We start from the raw sequence: 18,747 nt of genomic DNA on the forward strand, positions 1-18,747 counted from the left end.
ATAAGTTGTCACCTTTTAAAAATATGACTAGCAATGTTTTAAATTTTTTTGAAAACCCTTGGTCTTGGGCTGGGATTGTGGCTTAGTGGTGGAGCTTGCTTAGCACAGGTGAGGCACTGGGTTTGATCCTCAGCACCACATAAAAATAAATAAATAGCTGAATGTTTTCTCTGAGATAAGGAGGCTGATTCATAGTGGGGTTGGGAGGGGAACACGGGAATATTAGAGGAACTCTAGATAGGACAAAGGGGAGGGAGAGGAAGGGAGTGGGCAAGGGGTATAAAAAAGATTGTGGAATGAGATGGACATCATTACCCAAAGCACATGTATGAAGACACGAATGTTGTGAATATACTTTGTATACAACCAGAGATATGAAAAATTGTGTTATATATGTGTAATAGGAATTGTAATGCATTCTACTGTCATATATAACAAATTAGAATAAAACATTTAAAAATAAATAAACAAATAAAACATTGGGCTAATGATGAGATGTTTAAAAAAAACAACCTTGATCTCCTCTTGTTTCTGAATTTTACAATTTGCAATGATTTTTTGTTATAAATTTGCTAAATTTCATAGCCAGATTTATTCCTCCACAGTTGGAGGGGAGTAATTGTGAGCATATCTTGTAGGGTGAGTGTTGCTGGTGTAATTAAACAAAGTGGAGTATGGGACTCTTTCTGTTGTTATTTTCAATCACCTTTCTCTTATGACTTGTGGGAGCCTGTTTAAATCCAAATATTTGAGTGTACCCAACTGCCTTTTAAATTAAACTAGGAAAGTTCTGAAAGACGTTGTGGCCCTTGATGACAGCCCTTTTTAGATGGCATTTAGTCAGATTTCTGTGGTTTAGATATGAAAGAGGGAAATTGGACAACTTTGCAGCTCCTTCAAATTCATTCCTTTAATTGATGGCTAATGTTACTTGAAATGATATTTGAGCTACCAGAATATTACATATTTATATTCAAATAAAAGTATCAATGTTTAAATCAGCTCTCATTTATTTGCTATTTTGAATAATTTGGCCATTCATTAGTTAGTTATTTGCTCCAACTTTCATGGTTTATTGAATATTTATTTATTCCTACTTCCTATTACACTATTTTGCTTCCTGCCTGATTGACTTTTGTAGACCCAAAGATTCAGTCTAGATTTTCTTCTATTTTTATTATTATATATAGTGTTAATTTATAAAGCATATTCCTAAGCCTGCAGTTTTTTAAAAAGAACATATAAAGTAAATAAGAAATTCATTAACTTTTAATATACAACTTTCATACATATGTGTCTTGGAAATTTGAAAGGCAGCATAGGGAATTGGTTAAGAGCACAAAATTGAGAACCAAATATTTGAATCGTGGTCCAGCCTCTGTATCCTTAGACAAGTTTCTAATGGATTTAATTCAGTGGGTTGTTATGAGGATTGAGTTAATCCAGGTAGAGTATTTAATGTCTAACACATAGCTAACTCTAACATAATGCTTGCCATGTTAGTGATAAAGTGAAGGAATTGCAAGAACGATTACTTGACCAGTCCTAGATCTATCACTTTATTTCTCTGAGCCTCCGTTTTATTATTCAGAAAACAGGGATGGGGCTGGGGATGTGGCTCAAGCGGTAGTGCGCTCGCCTGGTATGCGTGCGGCCCGGGTTTGATCCTCAGCACCACATACCAACAAAGATGTTGTGTCCGCCGAGAACTAAAAAAATAAATATTAAAAAAATTCTCTCTCTCTCTCTCTCTCTCCTCTCCCACTCTCTCTTTAAAAAAAAAAAAAAAAAAAAAAAAAAAAAAAAAACAGGGTTGGTAGTATTTGCTTTTCATACTCAATAAGATTGTGAAAATTAAATGAGCTTTATAAACGGTAGCATCATTACATTGCCATATTAAAATTATATCATTTATTTTAGTGTCCTAAATTTAGTTTTATAACAACCAAGAATATGAAAATCAATTTCAGCTGACTATTGGATGAGTTGGTGACATAGTTGTCAGTTTCCTTTCTTTCTTAGTCTGAGCTACAAAGCCACAGTACTTCCTTATAATTTATTTGTAATAACTATATAGTATATATGTATACTATCTAAACTTAGGAAAAATTTCCTTCTTATATAGAAAAGAAAATTAATTTATAACAATACTTTTGTCAGGAAGGCATTGGTTTTTGGATCTGCTGTCGATTCTGTTTTTAAATAGGTATTTTCATTAAAAAGCAAACTCAACAGTGTAGAAAACCTATTTGTGACACTTCTTTCCATTAACATTTCATGACTGTAAGTCAGAGCCTCAGTATTTTACTGTAAATTGTGCTGTCCTAAATTTAATTGTTCTAGTTAGTATCTGATATAGTGCATTATATATGGCCCTCTGGGAATTTTGAATTTCTTTACAATTTTGTGGAATGATTTGTTAATATTGTAAGGGGAGTTGTTATGGTTTCACTTGCTTTCATAGGGCAGAATATTTTTTCTAGCTTCCTAGAAAGTATAATATTTAGTGTCTACTGAACAATATAAATCTTTGGCATTTTACAGTTACTTTCAAGGAGTCTTGAAAGCTTTATTTGGTTGTTGAGAAAGTCTAAATCATAAGTGTTCCTTTGCAAATTTAATTAAGTTTCACATTTCTTTTCAATATTTATCTTTTGGTGTTTTCTAAAATGGCCTCACTATCTATAAAAAGCCAGACTTTTTGCCTGCTTTATGGAAATAATTGGAGAATTTTATTCATAAAGCAATTTTTCAAATAGAGCATCTGAGCATAAAGTACCTTTCATGAAGAGCCTTTAAAGGATAATATTTTTCAGGAGTTTTATACCTTTACTATAAGACCAAGGAAGTCAAAAATTTGTATTCTCACAAATTTAGTTATAGGTAAAATATCTATCTATCTTTGACAGACTTATTGAAATTAGATTCAAAGAAAAATTACTCTCAATCCATAATTAGATAAAAAGAAACTGTAGTAGTTAAGAAGCAAGTAGGGCTATATTGTATACTTAATAACTGCCCTTTAGAAAAGAAAGTTATATACTTTAAATCCAGAAGAGAAAGTAATTCTAATTTATCTCCCGTAAGACCTCTACATACTTTTCTTTTCTCTTTTTGCACTTTTACTTTTCTTCTTATTTTCCCAAAGGGCCATATATAATGCACTGTATCAGATACTAACTAGAACAATTAAATTTAGGACAGCACAATTTACAGTAAAATTTCTCGAAACTCTATTTTTGTTAGATAAACATTTTAAAGTCTTAATTTTGAAGGACTCATTTAGGATTGATGGCACTAATGCCTATGTATAGAAAACAGTGATGCTATTTCTTTCAACACCCCAGTGTATGGCTTGAAGTTGTCCCTGGACAAAACTGAGAAACCTTCCTGGTGATTCAGTTTTTATGTCAACAGTTTTACATTAACACTTACATTTGTTTAAAATACATAAAGATGATTTGGAATCCTTAACTAGATAGCTTCATTTTACGTTGTAAGCGATATTTGAGACACAGATACATTCTGAATTTTGATAGGGAAATTTAAGGACAAATATATAATTTCTCCCATGTTGTACACTGGAAATGTAAAGTGGAAAAGTTGTAGAAATATTAGTATATTCACTACATTAACACACTAAAGGAGAGAAATCATGATAACTTTATAGAATCATGCTTAAATATGATTATAGTATATGCTAAAATTCCGACTCTGTTTATGATTTGATAAAAGTATCTAAGAGACATCCATAACAAATGTGCTCAATGCTGAAATGCTATAAGCTTTTACTCTGAGAACAAGAATAAGATAAAGGTGGCTGCTTACATCTTTTAGCTGTAGAAGTGGAGACCAGAGCCAGGTGGTAAGGCAAGAAAAAGAGTGAAAGAGAAGGGGGAAAAGTATTAATATAAGGATTGGAAATAAAGCTATTACTTGTAGATAACCTAATTATGCATCTAGAAGTTTTTTTTAAAATACGTTTTAGTTGTCAATGGCCTTTATTTTATTTTTTTATATGTGGTGCTGAGAATTGAACCCAGTGCCTCACATGTGCTAGGCAAGCACTGTACCACTGAACTATGACCTCAGCCCAAGTTTTTTTTTTCTTAATACAGATAAATTACTAGAATTAGTGAGTTTATTGTGGTTGCTGGATTAAGGTCAAATACAAAAGTAAATTAAGATAAAATGAAATATTAAAATGTACCTTGTATAGTAACACTTAAATGAAGGAATTGTGGAATGAAATTGACCAAATTATGCTATATACATGTATGAAGGTACTACAGTGAATTTCACCTTTATGGATAGCTATAAAACACAATTTTTAAAAAACAATAAATAGAGGGAAGACCCAAAGATATAGAGGAAGGGGAACAGAGGGAGAGTGGAAGAAAAAGAAAGAGGAAGTACTGGGAGACTGAGTGGAGAAAATTATATTCTATGCATGTGTGATTGTCAAAATGAATCCCAATATTATATATGACTATAATGCACTAACAAAAACATTTAAAACTGTAATAGGACTAAGTATAACAAAAGAAGAAGAACTTTACATAGAAAATATAAAACATGATTAAAAGAAGAATGAAAGAAGATCTATGTAAGTGGAGGGATATATAGTGGGTCTATTCCACATTCTACATAGAGTGCATGTTTCAATCTTGTAATTAGATTTAAAAAATCAGAATTAAGTTATTGTGAAGCAGGTAGTAACTTTTTATGTAGTTGCCTACTAATTTCATATGTATCATTTTAGTTTTTTCCAGTTTTTGTTTTATGATGAACTGATGAGTCTTTCTCTTAATAGACTGTGACCATAGATAAACTGCAGGGAAGTTCTGTTAATATATCTACTGAAGATGGTTTGCTGAAAGCCAAGTATCTTTATACAGAATCATCATTTCTGTCTTCTGCTGCTGGGGATATTGCATTAGGAAGTGTTCATGGTAAGCTGACAAAGATCTACCATATATTAGACTTTACACATAGCTTAAATTTTAAGAGATGACTGTCTGTAGTTGAAGAAGGTTAGGAAACTGGCCTTCTAATTAATTGCAGACTAGCCATCTCTTAAAAATACAATGACTCATAACCTAGCTTAATGTTATTTTGACAAGAAATTGAAGATTATGCTGTTATATATGAAGCTACTCTGATTTTAACGAATAGCCTTATAACAGAAAATGAGTAACAAAGATATGTATGCAGATGAAATATAAGCAGTATTAAATAAAGATGAGTTTTGAGTGATTCCTTTTAGTTATAATTGGAAAGCTAAAAGTTAATGAAACATTTGGGTAGAATCTAATTACAGGAACCCAGAGATACTGATTTTGGTTAAATGCTTTATGGGCATTTTTACTGATATCAAGTCCTCTCAGCATCCCCCCATTTCCAGTTTTCTTTGAGTATCCTCTCTCAATTTCTAAAACATATCTCTACAGACAAGCACTATTATTTAGTCAACATTTGTATTATTGAAAGAAAATGATAGAATGTAATGGTGAAGTAATATGACAAAGGATATGATAGTGTTCAGTGTCACTCAGCCTGCCTTAAATTTCCACAGAGCAGAAGATTTAAATCCAGATGTGTTTTCCAAAATATATACAGGTAGAATTAAGAATCATTTATCTGGGGCTGGAGTTGTGACTCAGGGGTAGCATATGTGAGGCACTGGGTTCGATCCTTAGCACGACATAAAAATAAAAAAAATAAAGATATTGTGTTCATCTATGACTAAAAAATTTAATAAAGAATCATTTATCTCAGAGTACAATACATACATATCTGCTAAATGCCTTTTGGGCCGTATTCCAGGAAGTTTAGACTTGAACCTTTTTTTTATTCTAATTTGTTATATATGACAATAGAATGTATTAGAGTTCATATTACACATATAGAGCACAATTTTTCATATCTCTGGTTGTACACAAAGTAGAGTCACACCATACATGTACTTAAGGGTAATGATGTCCATGTCATTCCACCATCTTCCTACCTCCATGCCCCCTCCCTTCTCCTTCCAACCCTTTGCCTTATCTAGAGTAGGCTTGAACCTTTTCTATATATGGTCTACTAATTTCACTTCTGTACTTAAACTGAATATTGGTAGCTATATACTCTGAATAACTCCCCAGATTTTAATGAGTATAAGTTATTAGGTGGTAATAGAAACCATGGTTAGGGCTAGTCCTGCTGTGAGGCAAACAGATAAGTAGTATTTTCAGTTTTAGAAAATAAAACTAAAAGAAGAGTATTTATATACTTGGAATAAATCTTGAGCCTTGAGCCTAATTTAAATGACTAAGCCTCAACCATTCTTGCAAGGTTAAAATATTATTTTAGCCCAAAATAGCTTGAGCACAAGTGGAGCCTTAGTCAGATAAAACAAATGGTTTTGTTTACTTACTCATTTACTTTTTATTCAGTTGCACATTAGGTAGTTCTGGCAATTTGTAGCTTCATATTTGTAAAATAACTTATATAAGCATTACATTTATTTGTTAATTATAATTAAAACACTGCACCTAATATACTGAGTAGCTTTTAGTGAAAAACAATTCCTTATCAAGTCAGATGTTGTTTAACATCCAAAGGAAAAACTGTTCTATTCTCAGCACTGCTTTATACCACGTTTACATTAAATGCACTGATATGTGATTTCTTGCTTTAAGATGGATGAAAACTGAAATTGGGGTGGTTTATCACTGAGTATATGATAATAAAACAGGTATACTTTTTTGAGGCAGTCTTCATAGTACTCTAGGTCTGTTGATCACAACATAGCTGATATGTAAACATTTTTAGGGATAAGAGATCATTCTTTGGCTTTTGTAAAGCCTTTTAATATTTACTGATCTTTAATATTAAGTCAAATACATTTCCATATTGTGGTTTAAATCTAGGTCTTCTTTTGGACTGTTGTTTCAGGTTGGGGTTCCTTGAAAGCATACTGAGATGGGAATTAGAGTATAGCACATTTACTAGGGAGAGCTCTTGAAAGCAATACCTGTAAAGGAAGGGACCCCAAATTCCATGAGAGAAGTTGGACCGTAACACAGTTTCAACAACCCTAAGAGGGAGCTCTGACGTTTGGGTGGTCCCTTAGAGTTTTCTGAAGTTGGAATGAGGGGAACTGGACTTCTATATCCCCAGTCATTAGATACTAGCTGCCCGGGGAAGGGGTATGATCTTGGGCCAAGATGGCTCTTTTTGGCTGAGGCAGTTCCCAGAGAGTACTGACAGCAAGGGATATCTGCCTACAATACTCTCAACAGCTAGGAAAATAAGCCTTCAGGTGTGAAGGGGGCTCTGCATAATCAATCACAGCCTTTGCTGTAGTTAAATCTGTTTCTTCATTCAGCACATTTATTGACCATCTACTGTGTGCTGAATTTCCTAGCACCAGGGATGGAAAATAGAGCAAGAGATGGTACCTGAGTCCTCAAAGAACTCAGAGTCTAGTGGAAGGATTGAATGTCCTTTTTTGTTTTCTCAGTTACTACTGTTCCCATTGGGATACTACCTCCTACCTTATCTCCAGTTGCCATCCATTGTCACCCTGCCTCAATGAAAAGCAATCATTTAACTGTTTCTCATAGCTCTTTTGTAATACTAGTGTAGAAGTGAGCAGGAGTAAGGGAAGGAAAAATGTGATCCAGTTGCAATCTTAGAAAAGCTTCCATGTTGTTCATCCTTGCTTTCCCCATCTAGTCCTTGGTCTTCACTCTGTTTTTAATTTTTTCAGTATATACAAGTCATTTCTTAGTCATACCCTAGGCCTCAATTATTTTTTAAGTCATCCTTCAGACAAGTCTAAATTTATTTCTCTCTCTTCCATGTCACCTCACTTTTCATTCTTATCCGAGGGATTCTATGAAAATACTATTTAAGTTTGGAATTCAGGGGTGGGATGCATACAGAGGAGCATGCAAGGTTTTTAGTCCCTTGTCTTGGTAGGTGAGAAGATTTAGAGGCATGGCTGGTGAAAGTAAATCCCTGTGTTCCAGCTCTTGGGTTTTGGTTGGGGATGGGGGATGTCTTCCAAGGTTCTTCTCAAGCTGGAACTCTGAATATATATTTCAGTGAGTTCTTTGTTTTAATTGCTGGTGGTTAAAGAACACAAATTAGGCAAAAAATTTGGCTATATTTAAATAAGCTGGCATGGAATCTTAAAACTTGTTTTTACAGAATATATTGCCACTTCTAAACATCTTGATAAGCAGAAAACAAACTGAGAATATATGCATTTAAAGACCTGCCTGTTCAGGATTTATTATTTTTTAAAAATATTTTTTAGTTATAAATGGACACAATATTTTTATTTTGTTTATTTATTCTTATGTGGTGCTAAGGATTGAACCCAGTGCCTCACATGTGCTAGGCAAGCGCTCTGCCACTGAGCCACAACCCCATCCCCCAGGATATAGTTTTGTTGGCTTCTTTTACTAAGGACAGTTTAAACTGATTTTTTTCCAGGTTGAGCTGAAAAAATCCAACATATAGATTTTTCAAAAGCCATTTTTATACAAATATGATGCAATAACTATCATCTTGGTAGATCTTATTTGGTAGATAATTTTGGAGCCCTTGTGCCAGTAGGTGGATGGGTGGTTGTTTGAAAGCAAACATGTAATGAGTGCTATCAGCCAGCCTTGCTCATTTAATGGACAATTGGCTGTTTACATATGAGAAAAACAAACTTAGAAATGTCTAATTATTTACCCTTTGCTATAAATTAATTAGTAAAATAGCAAAGATTAGATCCTAGCTTCTTGACTTTCTAAGGAGATGTTCTTAAATAGTATTCAAACAAATGTGGGCACATGGCCATGGTGAACTTTATTCAAACAAATGTGGGCACATGGCCATGGTGAACTTTTTGATTGCACTAAAAATTCCATCATCACTTCAAGGGCTTCCTGCTTCCAGAGACATTTCCTCTAGGCAGACAGATAGGAGCACTGGTACTGCTTCCACTGTGTTCTATGTTGTAATCTCCTTGAGATTTAGGACCATTTATTATTACCTTATGACATTTGAAAATGTGATTGCTCCTTAGTGTTCAATCTGAGTTCCATGGTGGTATTCAGGAACTAGACTCCTTCCATAAAAAAAAATCCTATTATCTTAATTGTATGACTTCTAAGGCTTCCATGAGAGGAGGAAAGCATAAAATGTATTTATCGTCAGCATTTTCCTTATTACTGGGCTCCCTCTAATCTCTCAGCACAGTTGGATGTTGATTTGCCATCAATATTCGTCCTCAGCTCCGCCCCTTTGAGACACTCAGAGACTCAGGTCCTTCCCTACAGGTGATGTTGCCATCTTTAGTTTGTGGCTGCCAAGGCTTCCATGAAGAGAGTGCATAGTAGAATCATGCAGGAAGTTTCAGGAACCAGGCCTACAAGTGCATACATTTCTTCTGCTCATATGCCTTTAGAAAGAATGTTTTCAAATGGCTTTATCTACCTGCAGAGGCTGAGTGAGATATGTAATGTAGCTGGATTCGAAGGAAGGGAGGAGAGAAGCACACAAAACTTAATGGGCATAGGCATGTCTGTCTTACCTTATAGGTAAATTACTCTTTTGCAAATGTCTACACATTCCTTTTCTTTCTACCTCTTTGATGTGGTATTCTCTAGGACTTCATATGTGTCCATTGTTTTTTCTTAACATTTGGCATCAGATGCATTTTTGAGTCTTAACTGTGCTTGCATATTGATGATTCAAATCTTTATTTCTAGCCCTTTCAACTTAAATAGCCATCTGTCTGATGGGCATAGCCCTTTGGATTTTCACAGGCATCTCAAACTCAACATTCTCAATTTCTCTCTTCCTCCTTTTCCTGCCTCCCAACCTCATCCATAAAGTGTCCTCCTTCTTTATTTCCATATGCGGGTTTTGATATCACTATGCACCTAAATCCCCATGCTATAAATTTGTGTCATCCTAAATTCCTCTCTCTCACCTCCTGTATCTAATCAATCATTAATTTTTAGGCAGGTTTTATGACTCATCTAAATATTTCTTCAATCTCTCCCATGCTTTTTCTTCTGATTTCTACTCAGAATTCTGTCTCATATTCTTCTAGTCTCTTGCTTTGAATCTAGCAGTAATTTTGCCTCCAATCTTACCTTCTTCAAATCCATTCTCCTCAGTGTAGCTACAGTAGTTCACTAGAAATACACATTAAACATGTCATTCTCTTACTCAAACCCTTTCCTACTGTCTTCAGTGATTGCTGACTTCCCTTTTCTGACCCTATGCCTTACCTTCCAGAATTAGTCTCACTTGTTCTTGTACCATTCTTAAGCTGTTTTATACTTGATCAGAGCCTTCTATCATAGTGATCATGGTAATGCTGTTTTTATATTCTGCCCAAAATGCTTTCCAAGCTTTTTAAAAAATCTCATTAAGTAATCTTTTAGTAACCCCAGCTGAAGCATCCTCACCTTATCTCTGGCTTTTCATTGACCTGTAAATTTTTGCCTAATTATAAATTCCTCAAGATCAAGGATCATGTTTTATTTGTCCTCACATTCTTGGCATTTAGCATTGTGGCTTGCAGATAGTAAGGCTTCCTTAAGTCTCCCCACTCCCTGTTCTCCCAACCCCTAAAAGATTTTAACCTTTAAAGATATTGATTGCTCTGTTTGGATTGTTAAGAGCATATGTGCTGTTTTAACCATGATCATATTTTTTTAATTGAAAAAAAATACACCATTGTCATTATTTTTAAATTGATTGTTCCTTATCGCCCCCCACCACCGTCATGCTAGAATTAAGGGTTGCAAGGTAAGAAAAAAAATACATATTTTCTCAAATACTAGGATTTGTGGAAAAGTTGTATAATTTGAGAGTAGTGTAAGCATACATAGCTATTACAGATAATGTAGTATCGTCTTTATTGGAAAGGAGGTTTTACTTCTCTCAGGTGATTTATTATTTCCTGTGATTGGAGGTTAAATAGGTGTGACTAAAATATAGGAAATTTTGCCAATAATACCAATTTTTTATTTATATACTTCTAAATATTCTCATCTCACAAAATATTTGAGACAAGAGTTCATTTTGTGTATTCTGATGACTTTGGAATATTTATTTAGGGTAAAGACTTTCTAAATATTTGGTATGATTTACAAATTTATTTATTTATTTATTTATTCACGAAATATTTTGGAATATTCTTTTTTAACTGTATTTACAAATATTCCTTATTTCTTTTTATATATTTTTAGTTGTAAATGGACATAATGACTTTATCTTGTTTATTTATACTTTATATAGTATTGAGGATCGAACCCAGTGGTTCACATGTGCTAAGCAAGCACTCTACCACTAAGTCACAACCCTAGCCCATTCCTTATTTTTTTTTTTTTTGTTCCATTGTGTTTTTACTGCATAGTAGAACTGTATTCAAGAGAGATATTGTGTGAAACTCTATGGATTCCACTATGATATGAACCAGTCTTCATTCTTTATAAACTTTTGTTTTCTAGTTCTAAGAATCATTTTCTTAAAATGCTCACCATCTCTAGCAATCAGAGAAATGCAAATCAAAACCACCCTAAGATACCATCTCACTCCAGTAAGATTGGCAGCCATTATGAAGTCAAACAACAATAAGTGTTGGCGGGGATGTGGGGAAAAGGGTACACTTGTACACTGCTGGTGGGGCTGCAAAATGGTGAGGCCAATTTGGAAAGCAGTATGGAGATTCCTGGGAAAGCTGGGAATGGATCCACCATTTGACCCAGCTATCGCACTTCTCAGACTATTCCCTGAGGACCTTAAAAAAGCGCTCTATAGGGATACGGCTGCATCAATGATTATAGCGGCACAATTCACAATAGCTAGACTGTGGAACCAATCTAGATGCCCCTCAATAGATGAATGGATAAAAAAAATGTGGCATCTATACACAATGGAGTATTATGCAGCACTAAGAAATGACAAAATCATAGAATTTGCAGGGAAATGGATGGCATTAGAGCAGATTATACTAAGCGAAGCTAGCCAAGCCCTAAAAAACAAATGCCAAATGTCTGCTTTGATATAAAGAGAACAACTAAGAACAGAACAGGAAGGAAGACATGAGGAAAAGACTACAGTAAACAAAGACGAATGGGGGGAGAGAAACGGAGAGAGAAGGGAAAGCACATGGAAATAGTAGGAGACCTTCAATGATACATAGAATTATAAGAGGTTATGAGGGGCAAGGGGGAGGGAAAAAAAAGGGAGAGAATTGAACAACAGCAGGGGAGGTAGAGAGGGAAGATGGGAGGGGAGGGAAGGGGAGGGGGGATAGTAGGGGATAGGAAAGGTAGCAGAATACAACAGTCACTAATATGGCATTATGTAAAAATGTGAATATGTAACAGATGTGATTCTGCAATCTGTATTTGGGGTGAAAATGGGAGTTCAAAACACAATTTGAGTCAAATGTATGAAAGATATCATGAGCTATGTAATGCTTTAAATAATCAATAAAAAATACAATTAAAAAAAATAAAAAAAAGAATCATTTTCTTAAGACCCTATTACTATCATCAAAACTCCTAATGATTGGCTTTTTGAGAAAGACCATATTTCCATTAAAAAAAAATAGTACATTCTTACTGCATTCATTGATGACTAGTTTAGGACAATAAAGCTCCATTTCCTCATGAATGGTGAGTGGACTTACTAGATAAGTGACTATAAAACTACACCATAGTTCTTCATTAGTAGTTAAAATTTTAAATATCAGGGGTATGAGATACCATCATTGATCTTTCTGGGGTCTTAGCAAAAAATTTTACAATCACCCTTCACTTCCTTTTTAGGCCATGTTCTAGCAGTACCCTGGATTCACATTTTGTTTGGAAGCCATTCCAACTTCCAACTTCAAGTCATTATTAACTTTAGTATCTTTTGCCATCTTGAGAGGCTAAATTGTTTTGAAGTCCAGGTCCTTTTTGGTTTAACAGTCCTTCCTTTAGTTTTAGTTTCTCTCTTGCATTTTACTGTATGCAGCAAGGAAAAATAAATAGACAGCACTTCCAACACTTGACTTTGCTTAGAAATATTCTTAGCTAGAGCATTCAGTTAATTAGGCACATTCTGTACTTTCCATATTACCAAAGAAGACAAGTGTTGCTAAGTTTCTACACTGCTTAGCAAGAATACTCCTTCCATTTTCAAACCCATTTTTCTCACTCCTTTTGAAGCATACTAGATTTCTACTAAACTTGCTCAGGGCAAATTAGTATTTCTCTATCATGCTCTTTTAACCTCTGCCTACTGCCAAGCTTAGGTTTATTATGACAGGACCCTATTTCAGGCATCAACATTTGTGCTAGTTACTTAGTCTTCTGTAGCAAATAACTCCAAAATATAGCTATTGAAAACAACAAACATGTCTTATTGGGTGGGTCAGGAATTTTGATGGGACTTAGCTGGGTCCTTTACCTCAAGATCTCTCACAAGTTTGTAATCAAGTCATCAGCTAGGGCTCTGAGCTCATTTGAATGTTCAACCAGGGGAGAATCTGCTTCTGTGCTTGTTCATGTGGTTGTTGGCAGGATTCAGTTCAGATCCTATTGGTTAGGGGACCCTTTGATTTCCTTGCCAAGTGGACTTCTTCCATAGGGCAGAGACAACATGATACCTGGCTTCAATAAGATCAAGAGAGGACTAGAAAAATAAAAGCCAGAATCTTCTTGTTGCCTAAACTTGGAAGTGACATCCCATCACTTTTTCCCTATTCTCTTTTTTAAAAAGCAAATCAGTAAGTTCCAGCCTACATGTATAATCTTGGTGATTATACAAGAGCATGAATATCAGAGGCAAGGATTAGAAGTCATCTTAAAAGTATGATCTTTGCCCATTTTTGCTGTGATGATGAATCTATATTTATTAGGTCTGAATATTGGAAGAGAGTATACACACCAATGAAGTAATATTTACTTAACACATTTAACAAGATCTTCACAGCCTTATAACTTACTGAGTCTTAAATATTTTATGAACTTATGCATACAAATCATGTTTTTATTCCTAAACAAAGGTAGCCCTGTTCATATACTCACATGAAGTATGATAGAATGTTGGAAATCTGGAAAGATTTTTGCAGTCAGGTACATGAAACAAGTGCCCTTTTTGGTTTTTCCCCCAGATATCAACAAGTGTTAGTATTAACAAAACATAAGCAATGAAATACTTTAAATTAATTCTGAGACAAGATTATTTATTTTTTATGTAGTTTTGGAATTATATTAGAAGAGGTAATATTATTGCTTACATCTTAAGGGAATTGAGCTTCTGACTCCAGAAGTACTTATACGTACACACATATGAAGAAAAATCCTGCTATTTTTGGTATTAGAGGAAAGTGGCTAGGAATGGTTGTGGTATTCTATACTTATCCTGGAAAATGTATTTTCATTGAAAGAAAGAAGGCTTTGAAGCTTTTTTTTTTAGTTATGCCTCCATGTATTCATTATTCCTATCCCAAACCACTTCAAATCTTGGCCTCAAAACTACTTTAATCTAACAAACAGATGTGGCAACTGGCCTGATAAATAAAATTATTATTTCCATATGATATTTTAGTGTTACTTGTTTAGGATGAAAATTTGTAGTGAACACATTTGAGTAATCTTTTATTTATAGGCTTTAGAACTACAATTTTTCTCCATGTTGTCAGGAAGTGTGGTGGTTTGTTTTATAGTTATTCTATAAAAGCTTAAGAGTTGAGAGTGGGGGCAAAAGATTTGCATAGATGCTTAAAGCTAGATATTTCAGAACTATAACTAAATCTGGATCTGCAATATTAAGGAAAATTGCCAACAAAAATAACAGTGTTATCAAATAGCATTGTAGATTTTTCACTATGTTTTAGGATTCCATATAACATAATTTTTTTCTAGATTGTCCCTAATAAAATTCTTTTTTTCTTTTTCTCTTTTAGGTAATATAATAATACAAAGTGAGACGGGTAACATCACCATAGGTATGTTCTGAGATGCTAGTTGATAAATTTTGCCTGCTTCTTAAACTAGCTGTATTTTTCATGCTTTATTAAAGTCTACAGTTTAGCTCATGAACCTGACATAATCCTTATATGTAAGTCAAATACAGGCAAACCTAGCATGACCTTGTCCACTCAAAGAGAATTACTTGAACTTGGTATTAAGTAATATAATACAAATTCTTTGAGTTCTTCAAATATCTACATTAAGTCTTAAAAGAAAGATAAATTACATAGCTGGGCCCCACATTGTGTTATCATTGGAAGACAACCCTGAGTGTGCTATTAACTAATTAGACAACATGTGTTTATGAGTGCCTGCCATGTGTCAGGAATTTTTTTAGGTACTGGTATGTATGTTGGTTAACAAGACACAGTCTCTGTGCCAGATACCATACCTTTTCTGAGTGGTAGGAAGAAAGATAATAAGTATGTAAATAACAAAAGGTAGTTTTAGATCAGGATAAGTGCAATAAATAAGTAAAAAACCATAATGGGATAGAGATTACTTGGGGGAAAAGAAAGCTACTTCACTTGGACAATCAGGGAGAGTTTGGGGAAGGGTTGTTTTAGCTAAGGCCACAATAATGGAAAAGAGTCTTGTAATATTCTGGATACAGAACACCCACCTAGAGGAATAGCAAGTGAAAGCCTCAAAAATGGAATGAGTTTATCATTTTTGAGGTGTAGAGGAAGGACTTATGGGACAGAGGAAGGAGATGAAGTAAGAAAGACTAGACCTTAGAACATTGTAGACTTGGTAAGAGTCAGGAGTTCATTACAGAAGTTCATTACAGGAGTTACAATAAGCTGTTAGTACAGGACTGATCTAATTTACACTTAAAAGGGGCCACCTAGGGGTTGGGGCTGGGGCTCATTAGCATGCATGAGGCACTGGGGTCCATCCTCAGCACCACATAAAAATAAAATAAAGATGTGTCCACCAAAAACTAAAAAATAATTTTTTTTTTTTTAAAAGAGAAACAACCTAGCTGGTATTTTATAATGTACCAGAGTGGGTAGAAGTGAAAGCAGACCACTAAAATACAGTTTGTTGATCCATTCTCCTGGTGGGTGGACAGTTGGGCTGTTTTTAACTTTTGGCAACTGTCAATAAAGCTACAGTGAACATTCTCACAGTAGTCATTTTATGGAGAGAGAGAGATCCTTCTACTTAGGTAAATACTTAGGAATGGAATGGATGTGTTGAATAGTTCTGTATATGTTTAATTTTGTGATTTGATAAATAACTTGAACATTTTCCAAAGTTCCATTTTACAGTCTTATGAAAAGTGCATGGGCTGGGCATGGTGGCGCATACCTGTAATCCCAGCAGCTTGGGAGGCTGAGACTGGAGGATCATGAGTTCAAAACCAGCCTCTGCAACAGCAAGGCACTAAGCAACTCAGTGGGACCCTATCTCTAAATAAAATACAAATAGGGCTGGGGATGTGGCTCAGTGGTCAAGTACCCTTGAGTTCAATCCCCGGTACCTCTGACCAAAAAAAAAAGTGCATGAGAAGTCTAGTTGCTCCATATCCTCACCAACATTTATTATTATCAGTATTTTAAATTGTACCCATTCTGAGGTACATATAGTGGTATTAATATCTCTGGTATTAATTTCATATCCCTAATGACTTTTGATGATCAGCACTTTTACAGACACTATTAGTCATTAGTGTATCTTCCTCTGTGAAGTTTTTATTCATATCTCTTTGCTTATTTGCCTTATTATTGAGTTGTAGTAGTTCTTTATAAATGCCAAGTACAACTACTGTTTTGTTAATATTTTCTCTTAGTTTGTGACTTGCCTGTTCATTTTCTCTCTCTTTTTAAACTTCATTTATTTAGTTTTGGTACTGGGGTTTGAACCCAGGGGTGCTACATCTCCAGCCCTTTTCATTTTTGACACAGAGTCTTGCTAAGTTACCCAGGCTGGTCTTGAATTTACAATCCTCCTGTATTAGTATCCCCAAGTTTTGGGGATTACAGACCTGCACCACTGTGACCAGATTTTCCTTCTTTCCCTCCTTCCTTTCTTCCTGCTTTCTTTCCTTCTTCCCTCCCTTCCTCCCTCCCTTCCTCCCTTCCTTCCTTTCTCTTCCTCTTTCCCTTCCCTTCTCTTCCCTTCTGTACAGGGGACTGAACCCAGGGGTGCTTAACCACTAAGCCAAAAACCAAGCCCTTTTTATTTTATTTTTTTGAGACAGGTCTCACTAAGTTGCTGAGGCTGGCTTTGAACCTGCTTTCCTCCTGCCTCAGTCTCCTGAGAGGCTTAATTTTCTTAATGGTATATTTTGATGAGAATATTTGAATTTTAATGAAGTCTAATTTACCAGTTATTTTTATTCATTCTAAGAAATCTTTGTCTATCTTCAAATGTGAAAATATTCTCCTGTTTTCTTATAGCAGCTTTAAATTTATTGCTTTTACCTTGATACATTTATAATTTTTGTGTTTAATGTGAGTTAGGAGTCAAGGTTTTTTTTTTTTTTTTCTACACAGATAGCTAGATGTTACATCACCATTTGTTGAAAAAAACTTCCTTTCTTGGCATTTTGGTCTAAAATCAAAAGACTGTATATGTGTGGACCTATTCCTGATCTCTCATTCCTAAGTCATTGATTTATTTGTTGAGCCCTAGGCTGGTGCTACAATACCTTGATTACTGTAGCTTTAAAATAGGAAGTCTCTAAATCAGGTAATTGAAATCTTTCAAACTTGTTATTTGGATGTTGTAGATTCTATGATTTTCCAGTCAGTTTCTAAAAAAAAAAAAAATCCAATTCTGATTATGATTGTACTAAATCACTTAATCTGTAGATCAATTTGGAGAGAACTGATCCTCATTAACATTGAGTCTTCCCATTCATGAAAATGGTATAACTCTCCATTTATTTATATATTCTTTAGTTTTTCTCAACATTGTTTTATAACTTTTAGTGCAGAGATCTAGCACACCTTTTGTTAAATTTGTTTTTGATATTATTATAAATAGAATTTAAACATTTTTGTTTTTCTAATCATCTGCTGCTAGTATATGAAAATACAACTGATTTTTAATACATGGACCTTGTACCTTGTGACCTTGCTAACTAAATTCACCCATTAAGTGGCTTTCTAGAATATAGATTACTTTGCTATATAAACAATCATTTTGCCTATAAACAAAAATAGTTGTATCTCTTTCTTTCCAATATGTAATTCTTTTATTTCTTTTTCTTACCCTATCAGGTTAGCTAGGACCTTCTAGTACAATGTTGAATAGTGGTAGTAAGATTCTTTGTTCTTATTGAATCCTTATCCCCATATTGGGGGAAAGCATTCAATATTTTATCATTAATTGTCAGTTATAGACTTTTAAAAAATTTTACCAGATTTTAAGAAAGTTATCCTTTATTTATTCCCAGTTTTCTATAAGATTATTTTCCCTTTCCTTTATCATGAATGGGTGTTGAATTTTGTCAAATAAATTTTTTTCATATTTATTAAAGGGATCATGTGTTTTTTCTCCTTTAGTCTATTTATATGACTTAATACACTGATTTTTTCTAAAAAAAAATCTGTGCACATTATTTAGTGCCTATGTTGCAATCACTGAGCTAACCACATTACAATGTAATTTTTAAAAATATTTTGTAGTTGTTAATGGACTTTTATTTTATTTATTTGTTTGTGGTGCTGATAATCAAACCCAGTGCCTGATGCATACTAGGCAAAGT

At 34.3% G+C, this 18,747-nt stretch overlaps 1 protein-coding gene across 4 annotated transcripts in view; it reads left to right on the forward strand.

The window, feature by feature from the left end:
* The window catches only part of FAM185A (family with sequence similarity 185 member A), a 53,544-nt gene that overhangs the window by 10,697 nt on the left and 24,100 nt on the right, over positions 1-18,747 (forward strand). For all 4 annotated transcript variants that reach the window (XM_081282809.1, XM_081282811.1, XM_081282812.1 and 1 more), the window contains 2 exons: positions 4,814-4,952; positions 14,963-15,004. In XM_081282809.1, the coding sequence (XP_081138935.1) occupies positions 4,814-4,952; positions 14,963-15,004 (181 nt within the window). The remainder of the gene's footprint in view (positions 1-4,813; positions 4,953-14,962; positions 15,005-18,747) is intronic.

The sequence above is a fragment of the Spermophilus citellus genome (assembly GCF_964194105.1).
Source record: "Spermophilus citellus genome assembly, chromosome: 3".
Classification (NCBI taxonomy): Eukaryota; Metazoa; Chordata; class Mammalia; order Rodentia; family Sciuridae; genus Spermophilus; species Spermophilus citellus.